Here is a 14,985-nt window from a genome sequence, read left to right as displayed (position 1 = left end):
CCACATAGCTGCCCCCCTGCTGAGTTCTTACCTAATATACAAAGTGCAACACAAATGGATCCAAATGAAGGCTTTATTCAAGTCTACAAAAATGCATTAAGCACTTAATACACAAGCTGCAGGGAGTGCTCACAGGACACAGACCCTACTGCCAGGGCGTTTGCCACCTACCTGATACCTTCATCAAACCCTACATTGTAAAAGTAAGCCTACACCACAGTGCCAGGAGCTTTCTTTAGTCTGCAACTCAGATGCTGAAACAAAAGTCCATCAGGAGATCCTTCTGAAACAACGAAAGCGCAGGCAGTCCAGGTGCCGCCCTGGTGCCCAGACAAAGGGAGGCCGGCTGCCTTGGGAGCCTACGCTGGTTCCTCACGTACAATGACCTGGACTACCACACCCGACCCGGCTCCTAAGAAATGGCTTTCTTTTTCCTTTGTGAGTGAGCCACATCGGGGACCTCACTGGTATAGGAAAATCCTCCACCAAAGGAAGCACTGAGAACCAAACGGCTCCTGGAAGGCCACGGAGTCAGTAGGTGTCAGAGCCAGGACCGGAATCCAGGTCCTCTGGACTCTGGAACCAAGCCACCTTCTCAGAAATGCCATCCGGAGTCAGAAAACTGGGCTCACCATACCAGAACGCTGCCGATGAAGGCAGGTGACACCTCAGGAGAGAATGCAGAGAGAGGGGCCCAGAGGCCTCGAATGATTCCAAGCAAAAACTACAAGGTAGGAGACTGGGTTAAAAAGACAAAAACCAACACACAGTCCCTGACCTCCAGCTTACAGACAAGGTCCAACATAAACTGTAGAGCAATCAGCACCACAGAAGAGTCTGTCACTGCTCGGTCATTTTCAGTAGCGTCCAACTCTTGGTGCCCCCATCTGGGGTTTTCTTGGCAGAGATACTCGAGGGGTTGGCCATTTCCTCCTCCAGCTCATTGGACAGATGAGAAAACTGAGGCAAACAGGGTGATGTGATTTGCCCTGGGTCACACAGCTAAGTGTCTAAGGCCGGATTTGAACTCCAGAAGAGGAATCCTCCTGACTCCAGGCCTGGTGCCCTATCCACTGAGCCACCTAGTTGCCCCTATTAGAAGACAGACAAGGGCAAAAGAAAATTCTAGATAAGAAAATAAAATTGGGAGAAATCTTTCATTTGGAGGAAAGCAGAAAACTCACAGAAGTAGCACCTGAGCTGGGGGGGGAAGGGGGAGAGGGGAAGGTCTTAATGGTCAGAGAATAACTTAGAGATCATTCATTGAAAAAAAGCCTTTTACTAAGCACCTACTTTACTCAGAGCCAGGTTATACCAGGTACAGAGAAACAAAGACAGACAGGAAACAATCCCTGCCCTCCTTCCCAGGCTTTCATTTCCCTGGGGGAAACAAGATCCTCACAAAAGTCAACACAAAACCTCCTAAAAGTACTGGGGGCCCCAGAGCTAAGAGAAGCATGTCCAGCAGGGAGGAGCTGGAATGAAGAGGGCATTAAGGAGAGCAATGCACCACAAGCCTGGCCAGGGCTTTATGCAAAGGGGGAGAGCCACTTGGAGCTGTCTGAACAGGGAAGTACACGTTCGGGCTTGTGCCTGGACTTTGGCAGCAGGGTTAGGGTTAGAACAGACACTGGAAGCAGCAGCCCAATCAGAAGGCTAACCCAAGATGGCAGCCACAAGACTGGCAAGAAGGGGACAGGGGACAAAGAGGAGAAAAGCCGTGGGGACAGACGGCCTTGGGAGCTAACTAGACACAGAGTCGAGGACAACTCAGAATCACAGATGGGAGAGTTGGCCATCTAGTCCAACCCACACAAACCTCTAGTTTGTGAAGCTGAGTGACCGGGTTTTCGAGCTGCAGTGAGTTCCAGTTTTGCATTCTGAGTCTGAGAGGTCTCACCATCCCAGTATTTCTCAATGTGTGGCTGACCCTTTTTTCAACCTCTCGGCATTGTGACTTCATCCCTTCTTGAAGTAATGGATTTATTATGTTTATTATCTTCTGTATCATCTGGTATTCCCTTTGTCTCAAACTGGTCTTCTAAGCAACATAGTGGTTCTAACAGAACTAAAATGCAGAAGAGAACAGTTTTAATAATTCACCAGGATCTGATGAAGAATGCCCCCTTTTCGCTCTCACAAAATTCACACCCATGATTTTTCAAATGGCAATCAAGTCCTTTCAGCCTTCATCACTTCAGGCTGAAAAACCCTATCCAATCCTCGTCCAACCATAGAAAGCCTTCAGCATCTCAATCTGCCCTCTTCTGAACCTTGAGCTCGGAACCAGGCACAGCAGTCTCAGCAGGAAACACACCATGATTTGGCACATGAACAAGATAATAAACATCTGCTGAATTTCTAAATTTCTTTATTATTACAAATTTCCATTTTATAACGACAATGAACGTGGATGTACTTTTAGTTACAGCAGTAAGTAGGTAGGTAGGCTTTAATACCCCAACTGCCACTGATAAGCTGTGTGACTTTAGGAAAACTTTTCATATACCACAGATCCAGAGCTCAAGGAACTTAGTCCAACTTCCTCACTTTACAGAACAAGAAACTCCAACCCAGAGGACTTCAGTGATTTGCTCAAGACCATTCGAGCCCTGAGCACAGCTTCCCAGCCTCCAAGATCTGCCCTCTGTCCACTGCCGATGCCAAGCCTCCCACTGTTCCCAGGTTCTGGATCTTCTCGTGCACAATGAGGAAGTCAGACACTCTCCAAGGTCCCCTCGTTTCTGAAGTGTTATGACTACATGGTACAGACCTCTGTTTCTATACACGGATGAGGCACGGATGAAAACAAAAGCAGTCCCTCCTCTCAGTGAGCTGACATTCTGCTAGCACCTTTCTAACCAGCTCCTGGGCCCCAACATCATAACAGCTTAGATTGCCACAGGGCTTGTGTATCAAACACTACACACACAAACACATACATGCTCATCATTATTATCATACAATGTATGATAATATTACTTTTATTTGTTATTGTTTTTATCATCATTTATCATTATTATTTTACAATTATTCATACCCGTGAAGTAAAGAACAGAACTACCACTCCCATTTCACAATTAAGTGGCAGACAAGCATCTTCGGAAGCACTGAACAGACCATCTCCCTGGGGTATCACAGATCAAATCCAGGTGCATCAGAACCAAAGCAGGCATGAAAAGTGAGACAGGCCCGTGGCCTAGAGAAGTCCAGTTACTTGCACATACATAACTGTAACAAAACTTATGCTGGAGCATTATGATGACATACGGGGGGGGGGTCCTCAGGTTTACTGCCTTATTAAAATACCACCACATATGGAAGGAGCTAAGGAATACCTCTTTTGGCTGCCAGATTTCTGAACTTATCTTTGAAAGCTTCACCTTTTTTGATCTTGTCTGTGAGGGTGCAGCATGCCAGAATAGAGCAGGTAGAAAGGTGGGTGAAGAGAATGAACTGGGAGGTTCAGAACAGGTTTCAGAAGGAAAGGCGGTCCCTCAGGAAGACCTAAGAGTCCTGCTACCCGCAGTACTTGCCTAATAGGTAATAAACTCAAAAATCACAATCAGTGAAAACCCAAGCTACCCATGGTCCTGCTTGTCTAGATAGAACATAGCCTAATTTCTCCCTAGGAAGATCATGTTCTTAGCACCAGATTTTGTTCTCAAAAACATGCAGCATGTCTCCGGACTGGCAACCAAGGTGGAGCCATATAAAGATTAACTGAAAAGGCTAGGATTTCTGGCCTACAGAAGGAAAAAAACTGGGGGGGGGGGGAGACACACATTATACCTAGCAATTATGTACCCTTTAAAATTTACAAAGCACATCTCAGTTGGGCCTAACGAGTCTGTGAAGTAGGTACTGGAGTATTATGCCCATTTTACAGCTGAGGAAATGGTTACACAGCTTTTAGGTGTGAGCTACTGAATTTTAATCCAGACCTTCCTGGCAGACTGCAGCACTAGATATGATGATGATGATGATGATGATTACAATAATACCTAGTATTTACATAGAACTTTAAGGTTTAGAAAGCACTGTACAAATATTATCTCATCTGGATCTTACAACAACCCATGAAATAGGGGCTATTATCCCTATTTTACAGATATGGAAACTGAGGCAGACAACAGTTAAGTGACTTGCCCAAGGCCATACAGCTAGTAAGTGTCTAAGGCAGGATTTGAATTCATTTCTTCAACACATAAAGAATGGAGTCTTACAAGTCATTCCCCAATTGACAGATGGTCAAAGGATATGAACAGACAGTTTTCAGAAGAAGAAATCAAAGCTATCTCTAATCAAATTTAAAAATGCTCTAAATCATTATTTTTTACAGAAATACAAATTATAACTAACACCTATCTGATTGGCTAACATGACAGAAAAGGAAAATGACAAGTTCTGGAGGGGGATGTGGAAAAATTGGGACACTAATCCACTGTTGGTGGAGTTGTGACCTGATCCAACCATTCTCGAGAGCAATTTGGAACTATGCCCAAAGGGCGATCAAACTGAGCATACCAGCCATACCACTACTAGGTCTGTATCCCAAAGAGGTTTTTTTTAAGTGGAAAAGGACATATCTACTAAAGTATTTATTTATAGCTGACCTTTTTGTGGTGGTGAAGAACTGTAAACCGAGGGGACACCCATTAACTGGGGAACGGCTGAACAAGCTGCTGTGTATGAATGTGATGGAATGCTACTGTGCTGTAAGAAATGATAAGCAGGATGCTTTCAGAAAAGCCCAGGAAGCCTTACCTGAACTGATGCAAAGTCAATCGAGGAGAACACTGTACACAGTAACAGCAACACTGTACAATGATCGACTGTGAATGAACTAGCTCTTCTCAGCAACACAATGATACAAGGTAATGCCAAAAAACTTATGATGAAAAATGCGATCCACATCCAGGGAAAGAACTGAGAGTCTGAACACTGATTAAGCCATACTTTAGTTTTCTTTCTTCTTATTCTTTTTTGGTCTGTGTTTTCGTTTACCATGTGGCCAGTATGGAAATGGTTTGCATTACATATGTATCATCCAAATCAAACTGCTTGCCTTCTCAAGGAGGGAGGAAAGGAGAAAGGGAAGAAGAGAATTTGGAACTCAAATTTTCAAAAAAAGAATGTTAAGAATTTCTACACGTAATTGAGGGGAAAAAATGTTAAGAAAATGCAAATAATAACAATAATAATAGTTGTTGTTGTTCTTGTCATTCAGGCCTTTCTGAGGCCAGGCCCAGAGCTCCATCCACTGTGCCCTCTAGCTGGCTTTATGCCATGCTGCCTCCCACAGATCTCTCATACTTAAAAATAGATCAGATGTATTTTTAAGCCCAGAGGACAGAAGCAGGAGAAAGTAGATATAAAGAGGTCGAAAAACCTCTCCAAAAGTCAGAGCTGTCCACAAATGGGCCAGAGCAGCTCAGCTTGAGCGACTCGTCATGGGTGTTAGGGTAAAAGCTGGACTCCTTGGCCTTTGCCCTTCCTTTCAACTCAGCTGGTAAAGTAAAACCTAAATTCTGGGCTGACTGCTATAACTGAAAGGCCAACAAGACTATGGACATCTCCAAGCTGGCACTGAAAACACTCCTCTACTCTGGCACCAAACCACCGGGTGTAGCTGTGAAATGGAAGGGCTTTAAAGGAATCATAGAAATTACTGCAAATGAGGATATCACCCACCTCTAGGGAACAGTACAGATTGCCTTTCCATCTAAAAGCACCCATTTCTTTCTATCCTTCCTACCTGCCTCTAATCTAGTGACCACATGATATATTCACTGACCTACCAACTAGCTGTCACATCAGGCGCTCTGGAGCAGCTGCTCAGTAGCTTTTCAGTCATGTCGACTCTCTGTGACCCTATCTGGGGTCACCCAGCTAGTTAAGTGTCTGAGGCCACATTTCAACTTGGGAAGAGGCGTCTTGTCTTCCCGACCCAAGGCCCAGCGCTCTATCCACTGCAGCAGCCACCTAGCTGCCCTATTGGCAGCAGAAGAGACAATAAATCAAGGATTCATTTCCTTGATCCAAAAAGGAAAGTACCACACTTAACTGAACACACAGCCTGTCTTGCCCCTGGTAACCTACACAAATGAGTATCAAAAAGCCAGTTCAAGGTGAAGTTCTCAGTCACGCAGCCAGACTTATCAGACTTCAGGTACTTTGAATGCAGGGACATCCCTCCAAAGATTAAAGGACTCCTTTACCATGTGGCCCAGTGAGCCAGAAACTCAAGCTGACTCCAACACCCACAGGTACGGAAGGACCACCCACCCTGGAAGGTAAGGAGGCCTTCACCACAAAGCCTTAAAGGCCACCTCTGACATGTTTGTTTTTTTCTTTTGGGGTACAGCAATGGGGGTTAAGTGACTTGCCCAAGGTCACACAGCTAGTAAGTGTCAAGTGTCTGGTCTGAGACTCGATTTGAACTACCCCTGACATCTCTGAAAGACGCTGCTGTAGGGTCTTGGAGCACAAGCCCACCAAGACCACAGAGGAGGTGACAACCCTAGTGAGTTCAATGGGGCTCTTGAAGGAAGACACAAGCATCAGGCACTTGCTGACTTGGGTCACGAGTGAGTCCCAACTCTACCACTCTCAATGCTTCCCTTGTTGTCCCTATACCCCAACAGTCACCCCAATGGCAGAATTCAGAATAGTTGTGGTCGGCCCCACATCAAATCGTTGGTCCCTTCACCTGTTGTCCTCCCACCTCAACTCCATGTAACAGAATCCCTCTCTTCAAAATCTCTGGAGGACTGTCCTACACAAATCTACTCTCGGCCACCAGAGTGCCCTTTGTCCCTCCCCAACTACCTTAGATTTGTATTCTGTAGTTTTCTGTATATATTTATTCTACACATACTTACATATGTGTGGGTTATGACCCCTCGATGGAATATGTATTTGTCTCTCTAACACACATGGGCACTTAAAAAATGCGTGCTGATAAACTGACTGTTAGGACCAGCAAACTGCCACTTCCCGCTCTTCTAATCATTATGTTCAGTCACTATCTATGGAGGCAAGCATCGGTTCTTTCCCCATGCCGAGCCCCCAGCCCCCAAAGCACCATGAAAGGAAAGAGTATCCAGAATGACGAGGGGATACTTAGCGCCTGTCCCTGACCCAACAGAGCAAAGCTCTCCCGCTGTCTACTGGATCCTTCCCAGATGCCTCCAAACCCAACCAGGGCCCCTCCTCAAAATTATCCTCACTTGATTCCACCATCCCCTCCAGCTGAATCCCATGTAGCCCCCTCCTTTTCACAGTCAAACTCCTAGAAAACTTCATAATCTGTGTTCCTTGTGTCCACTTCCTCTCCTCTCACTCACTCCTCCATCCTGGCTTCCAACCTCCTCACTGCCTTTCAAAATTAACCAATCAACAAGATGTTACTGGCCCATCCTCATTCTTCCAGCCCTTTGTGTGGCCCTCCAGAGGCTCCAACCTTTCCTCGGGTTACTCTCTCCTCTCTAGTCTGGTGTCTCCTACCTATCTCCATCCTCCAACAGCCCCAGTCTCCTCTGCTGAATCATCTGATCCACATCATGTGCCTTAAGTGGATATATTCCCCAAGGCCCTCTTCTTTCTCCAGCTTCCCAAGGAAACTCTCCAATGCTTCAGGGCTTAATTATCTTCTATGCAAATAATGCTGATGTCTACTACCTGGCTGGCCTTGGGCACTGTCACTTTACTTTGGAGGCCCCAGTTTCCTGTGACTAGACTAGCTGACCAATCAGATCTCTTCAGGTCTCCTTCTGCCTCTGGATGCAGGAAACTGTGACTCCTACCAGCTCCTCTCTAGCTAGCCCTAGCCCTAGTCTCTTCCCTCAGTTCTGGGAAAACGTAATAGATTATTGGGGGGGGGGGTGTTGATGGTCTGTCTCTCTCTTGGTCACTGCTGGCAAGATTCTTCAACTGGCTGATCCTTCACCTGGAAGATGGTCATCTACTCAAGAGCTAATGCGGCTTCAGAAAGGACCAAGGAATAGCAGCCATGGCATTTGCTGCCCAATAACTACAGGAAAAATGACAAGTGTCTACAAACAATGCTCATCGACCTAACCAAGGCCTTTGATACTGTCAGTCCTGAGAGCCTGTGAAAGCTCATGGAGAAATCTGGTGGCCAGGAGAAGTTCATCAGTATTGTACATCAATTTCATGACAGCATGCTTGCCCAGGTTCTGGATAATGGACAATGCTCTCATAGAACCATCAGTTATAGCAAATGGAGAAATTCAGAATGCTGTGGATGAGTTCAATTATTTTGGCAGTACACTTTCCAGGGATGTCCACACAGATGATGAAGTTGAGGCATCCACGCAGATTAAACTGTACTTTATTTTAGCTCAGTGTTTGGAAAGGAGACTCCAAAGGAAAATGTGGGAGAGGTGTTTAGACTGCCTACCAAACTGAAGGTCTACAGAGCTGTTGGGCTGACCTCAATGTTGTATGCCTAGGAAACCCGGACAGTGTACCAGAGCTGTGCCAAGAAACAGAATCATCTCTGTTTGAATTGTCTTAGGAAGATTCTGAAGATCACCTGGCAAGATAAGGGCCCAGACACTGAGGTCCTTTGTTGAGCTAAACTGCCAAGTATTCAAGAGAGCTCAACACCAAGGTGCTGGTCACACTGTTCAAACGCTAAATGTTTATTTGCCTAAAAGACAATTTTACAGAGAATTCACAAAAGGCAATCGCTCACATGGAGGTCAGAAGAATCAATTGTGAGACGTGAGAGATCCTGGCATGAGATGGCCCAGCACAGCAGCCTGCCCCCCCCCAAAGAAAGCTCTGTGTTCTGTGAGAAAAGCAGAACTGCAGTAGCTCAAAAGAAAGATGAGCTGCACAGATTTAGAGACGTGTCAGCTCCAAATGTTCGTGTGGACTATTTGTGCCTGACCTATGGGTGGAGCCTCGCAAGCTCATCATGGTCTGATCAACCAGTCAGACACATTGCACCTCGCCCGACATGCTGGTCCTCTGAGAATGAAAGAAAACAATAACCAGCTGGCCAGCCCGCCAGCCTCTCCCCTAAGCTCTGGCCCAGCACCATCAATCATCTGATGGATATCTCCATCCAAATGTCTCCTAGATAATTCAAACCCAAAAAGTCCAAAAACAGAACTCAAAATGAAGAACACTCCTCTTCTGAATTTCCCCCCACTTACCCATCCCCCTTCCCACCAATTTAGATCCAAGAGAAAGAATGGGCTTACACCCTGCTCACTCACATCACTTCTAGGCAATCTCTCCTCTGTTAAGGTTCCCTTCTGTCTGTCTAGATCAGAGATGTCAAACACACAGCCCACAACTGTACCCAAATCAGATTAAAATATAAGTGGGAAATATTTAACCAAATAAATAAAAACATAATAAAATATAAATATTACATTTTAAAACTAAATTAATATGCAGCCCAACGGGATCTTTATCCATTTTGATTTGAGTTTACAACACTGACCCAGATCACCTGGTCAAAAACCCTTGTCTATGGACTGTCATTGAGTTACTCGCCCAAATCACACTCCCTCCTCTATGAAGGAATTGAGTAGATGGTTGGGCCCCAGCCTCTGCCCTCATACTACTTAAGGGCTTCGCCTCCTGGAGCACTTCCAGCCTCCCAGTTCAATCTCAACTCCTATAACCTACATAACATAGAGGTGGTGAGCCCTTAGATCTCACTGTCACTCAAAATCACTTATAGGATCTGGAAACCTGAAATTCCTCTCCTGATTGTCATCAAACACTCACTCTGCCTCCTTTCTCCTATACTTTGTCTTCATTTTCCCCAGTCTATCCCACTCTTCCTCCCCACTCCCCAGTCTATAGTTGATTATTACAAGACACATCTAGTCAGCCCCAGACTCACCCTGCAACACTGCTTCATCCCAGGGCCTAGCCATATGGGCTTCTTGCCATCTTCTCTGCCACTGTGTGTCTATCCTCACTAGCAACAATGAACCTTACACTGTTTCCACTCAAGTTTCAGGACTGCTGGAGCTACCAATATTTTGGACTCAGTGGACTCAGCCCTACCCCCTTGTATATACTGTGTACTAAATGTCTGTGGAACTGAAGAAGGAAAAAAAGTGTGGATTTTGAAGACAAGTCCCAGACTACATCTGCAAAGTCATCTAAATAAGTGTGCTATCTGAACAAGTGTTCTTTTCTCAGCAATGCTATCAGATGTTTTTGTAAATTAAGGTGTTAAGAGAAACAACAGCAGTACACAATGTGGAATGCAAAAGTAAATAATCCAAACTGATTCATAAAATTGGGCTTGGGTATTTATTTCCCACCAAGAGAATCCGGTATAGCTTTTGTTGGTAGAAAGCCAGCCTCAGAGCTAGCAAGACCTACGTTTAAGTCTGGTCACTGACACACAGGCTGTGAAATGCTCACAAATCAAATCATTTCTGTCCTCTCAGTGCCCATGCAAGTAAGACTATGTTAGAAAGCAGACACCAATAGGAGTTCCCCAAACCAAAGGCAATCAAAGGTCAAGATTTTTTAAAAAGAGAGAAATATTTCTTCACCGAATCAAGGCAATTCTTTCAGTCTTCCTAACAGACTTCCTATCACGCTCTCCACCACAGCTGTTCCAAACCTCCTCGTCTCTCCCAGCCTCCCACACGCCTCTGCCTCCCCCTATTCTCTCCTCATATTTGACTGAGAGAAATAAGGCTACCTGCTCCCTCTTACGCCCCTCTACATCTCAAACCTCATTCTCTAGTTTCAGACAACCACTTTATAAAAGGAGGAAACTGAAGCTGAGATATGGGGGGGGAGGGGAAGTCAATTCCACTGATAAATATCCAGTGGATAGTGGATTTAAACCCAAGATTTCGTGCAGTGGATAGAGTGCTTATTTCCTGACTTCAAATTCTGTCTCAGACACTTACTAGCTGTGTGACTTTGGGCAAGTCACTTAACCCTATTCGCTCAACAAAATGAGCTGGGGAAGGAAATGGCAACCTGCCCCAGCGTCTCTCCCACCAATACCAGAGTGAGGCAGGACTGAGCAAGCCCTCCTGCAGCCTTTTAAGCGCGCTCTCTCGCTGCTCCCGATGCCTGGTGTAAACTCTCCCATACACACCTCCTTGCGCACTAGTTTTCTCTCCGCCGGCAAACCGAGCCCAAGCCAGCATTTCCTTTCCTTTCCATTCCGTTCCCTTCCAGCTCACCACAGTCTCCCTCCCGCTTCCCTGGCCCCGCACGGCGCCTGGTACACAGTGGGCGCTTAATACGTGCTCGCTGACATCAACAAGCACCCAGCTGTCCACGCAGCCCCGCCCCCGGGCTGCCTCAGTTTCCCCGCCCGTCCGCCCAGGCCCGGGGCCCCGCCTCACCGGCCGCGAAGTGCAGCGGGGACGACTTGCGGCCGGCCAGGTCCTTGGCGTTCACGTTGGCCGCGTCCACGAGCCTCCGCACCCGGGCCACGTCCCCGTTGCGGCAGGCCTCCAGCAGCTCGCGCAGGGCGCCGCTCACGGCCGGCCCCGGGCCTGGGCCTGCCTCCGGGGGGCTGTCAGAGCTGGGCCCCAGCGAGCCGGGGGACGACGAGGCGGAGGAGGCCGAGGACGAGGAGGACGAGGTCGACGAGGAGGCCGAGGAGGAGCACGAGGACACCGAGGACACCGAGGTGGCAGAGGCGACGGCAGCGGCCGGGCAGGAGCCGGGGCAGGGGCAGGGCCCGGGGGCCGCCGCCGCGGGAGCCGGGGCCGAGGCTGGGCCGGCGCTGTCGGCGGGCTCGGGGGAGCGCGGCCGCTCAGGCCCAGGCCCGACCCCGACCCCGCCCCCGGGCCCGCCTGCTCCTCCCCCGTCCGCGTCTGGAGGCGCCGGGAGGCCGCCGTGGCGCGGGGAGGCCGCGGGGGACGCGGGCCGGGGCTCAGCGAGGGGGGGGGCGGCGGCGGCGGCGGGGCCGCTCCGGCGGCGCCCGGGGGCAGCAGCGGCAGAGGCAGAGGCGGCGGCAGCGGAGGCGGCGGCGGCGGCGGCGGCGGGTGATGGACACCGTGGTGGTTGTGGTGGTGATGCTGAGAGCGACGCGACGCCGCCATCTCCCCACTCGCTCAGCACGGTCACTGCGGCAACCGAGCCAGCGCCCACCCCCACTTCCGCCCGAGCGGGGCCAATCACCGTCCGCAGCCACGGAAGCGAGGACGCCGAGGGAAGCAACGGCCGCGGCCGCAAGGGCTGACGGGAACGAGAGGGCGGGGCCATCCGGGAAACGGCGAATGGAGAGGGCTGCCTCTCCGAGGAGGCGGGCCTTGGGCCCGGAGGGGCAGGGAAGAAGCGAAGGGCGAGTACCACCTCCTCGAGGATGGGAGCGGTTGGGGGCCGGGCTTAACCCTGAGGGTCGAGCCATCTGGGAAGGGGCGAATGGAGGATGGGAGAGATGAGAAAGAAGTTGTCTCAGAAGGGCCGAATGAGGAGACCTCTGTCTCTGCGAGGAGGCGGGACTTAGACCTGGGGGCGGAGCAACAGGGAATGAACGAAAGGAGAGAACCTCCTCTCAGAGGGTGGAGGCGGAGCTTAATCTTGAGGGAGGAGCCATGCAGGAAGGGCCGTCTCTACGGGGAGGCGGGTCTTAACTCTGGGGAGGCGGGGCCACAGGGGAATGAGCGAACGTGAAAACTGCTTCTCAGAGGGTGGGGGCGGAGCTTAATCCTGAGGGCGGAGCCGTCCCACCAGGGCCGAATGGAGAAGGCCATCTCTCTGGGGAGGCGGGGCTTAACCCTGGAGGGGTTAATCCTGAAAGGCCGAAAGGGGCTGGCCGCCTCCTGGAGGATGGGAGTGACCAAGAGGCGGGGCTTAGTAGGGGAAGGAGTCCGAGAGGCTGCGTCCCAGGGGGCGGGGCCGAAGGGGAAGAGTTGTTGCTGCGAGGATCGCCTCCCTCCCAGTCCAGACTTCGCACAGCGGAGCCCGGGGCGTCCGTCCTGGTCCATTTCTGCAAGGCTGGCTGGTTCCTGGCCTCCGGGAGCTCCCGCTCTCCCTGGATGCTTTCCTCTTGTGCGCCCTTCATCTCGACCTTGACTCTCAGGTCCAGCGTCCCCAGGTCAGGCAGGGACCAGAATGGAAAGACCCTCGGGCCGCAGTCCTGGCTCACCCGCCCGGCGTCCCCGGTGACCCTGAACCGACCCTGCCTGCTCTTTGCCTCAGTTTCCTCATCTGCGATGCAGCGATGCAGAGGAGAGGGAAGGTCGGCCTGGCTCACCTCTGAGGTCCAGACCTTGCGCCTCCGAGGCTAAGACTGTGTCACTTTATACCCCCCACGCAAACATTTACGGAAGTGTTTTGGGGTGCAAAGAGCTGGACTCTGGGGAAGATGAGTCAATTAGATGAGATGCAAAACTCGTAGGAGTTATAAGATGTGGCGTGAGGTCCAAGAGGGGTGAACGACTCCTCCCCACTGACAGAGAGATCCTGCGATTAAAGGGGTGAATGGAGGAGGGCAGGCTTCCTGCAGCGCAGAGGGTGGGGAGGGGAAGTGAGTATCCTAAGATTAGCCCAGAGAGCCGGGATGGCACCAGGTTGTGAAGGAGTCTCTTAAAGTTCCAAGTTACTGACCTCTGGCACCGGGATGAGGGGTCACAATTCCCCAGCCCCGCGGCATCCTTCCCTCGGGTTCTCCTGGCCTCACTCCTCATCGACCCTGGAGCTCACCACGGTTGTCGGCACCAAATTTTCCCCACCCTCTCCATCTCTGAGAAAATGTGTCCCAATGGAAAGGGTCTTGGAGATCAAAAAAAAAAGGCATTCTCGTCCCTGTTCTACTTCCTCCTGGATAGGTGACCTGACCTGCGGCAAGTCACCTGGAATCAGAGCTTTAGAGCTGGAGGCACAGTGACACACCAGCTCCTATTGACCCAGTCTGTGGCTTGTTTGTAGATTGTCTGTGGGGCCCCCCCCATTAGAGAGTGAGCTCCTTGAGGGCTTCTTCGAATCCCCTGTGCTTAGCACAACCCTGACACATAGTAGGCTTCCTAAATGCTTGTTGGCTAATTTATACAGTAAAGTACTTTACAAACATCTCATTTAATCCTCACAACCACCGTGGAAGGGGGTGCTGCTGTTCTCCCCACTTTGGAGATGAGAAAACTTGGGTTCAAATAGCTTGTGCAGGGTCAGACAAATACCTAACAAGGATCTGAGGCAAGATTTGAAACCTGGCCTGCCACTCTCTTAAAATCTAGAGATTTAGCCATTATATCATCCAGTCAAAACAGCAGAGGGGAGAAGCTGAGGCCCAGAGAGGGTGAGTGGCTTACCAAGGCCTCCTAAGAGGTTAGCTGGAGAGCCAGGATTCAAGCCTCAGTTTTCTGCCTCCAATAAGTGCCTACTATGGGCTTAGATCTGGAGACACAAAAACTGTTTTGAGGACAGTCTGCTCCTGGGAAGCTTAAGAGAGGCAAATACCAGGAAAGAACATGTACTTAAATATAAACCCAATCAATTCACGGCAGCTTCAGGGAGGGGACCACATTAGCAGCCAGGAGGTCTCGGAAGGCTTCATGGAGGTGGCCACATAATTCCCATCCCTGCCACTTTAAGGGAATTTATATGGGATAAGAGGTACAATCACAATTTCTTCAAGCCCGGAATTAGGAAACACCTCTCATTGAAAGAGTGAGTTAGCTCGGTGCCTTAATGTACATTTTACAGCTATCTCTACTTAAGCCCTGGCCTTTTTGTGCTTTTTTCCTTTCTTTCTATAAGGGATGTAGTGAAGTGGATAGAGGGCCTAGAGTCACCAAGATCTGAGTTCCAGTCTGACTCCGACGCTTACTAGCTGTGTGACTTTGGACTGTTCCTGTAACTTCTGATGGAGTTTCCTCACCTGCAAAATTGGAGCAGTCACAGCATCTGCTTCCCAGGGCGGCAGCAAGGAACAAATGAAATCACATTTGTAAAGCATGCAGTACAGTGCCGTCATAGAGTAGATGCTATGAAAATGCTAGCTGTTATTAT

The 14,985-nt window shown here is 49.4% G+C and overlaps 1 protein-coding gene across 5 annotated transcripts in view; it reads right to left on the bottom strand.

The window, feature by feature from the left end:
• The window catches only part of TNKS (tankyrase), a 216,500-nt gene extending 204,148 nt beyond the window's left edge, over positions 1-12,352 (bottom strand). Inside the window, exon 1 of one of the 5 annotated variants that reach the window (XM_020976782.2) lies at positions 11,370-12,352. In XM_020976782.2, coding sequence (XP_020832441.1) covers positions 11,370-12,237 — 868 coding nt within the window. In that variant the 5' untranslated portion in view covers positions 12,238-12,352. The remainder of the gene's footprint in view (positions 1-11,369) is intronic. The other 4 variants (XM_078148240.1, XM_078148241.1, XM_078148238.1 and 1 more) reach the window with 4 other exon arrangements.
• Between the last annotated feature and the right edge of the window lie 2,633 nt (positions 12,353-14,985).

This window comes from Phascolarctos cinereus, unplaced genomic scaffold (genome assembly GCF_003287225.1).
Source record: "Phascolarctos cinereus isolate Bilbo 61053 unplaced genomic scaffold, phaCin_HiC Scaffold_9;HRSCAF=440, whole genome shotgun sequence".
Taxonomy (NCBI): domain Eukaryota; kingdom Metazoa; phylum Chordata; class Mammalia; order Diprotodontia; family Phascolarctidae; genus Phascolarctos; species Phascolarctos cinereus.
Note: the sequence above shows the minus strand (reverse complement) of the source record. Positions and strands in the feature narration are given on the sequence as shown.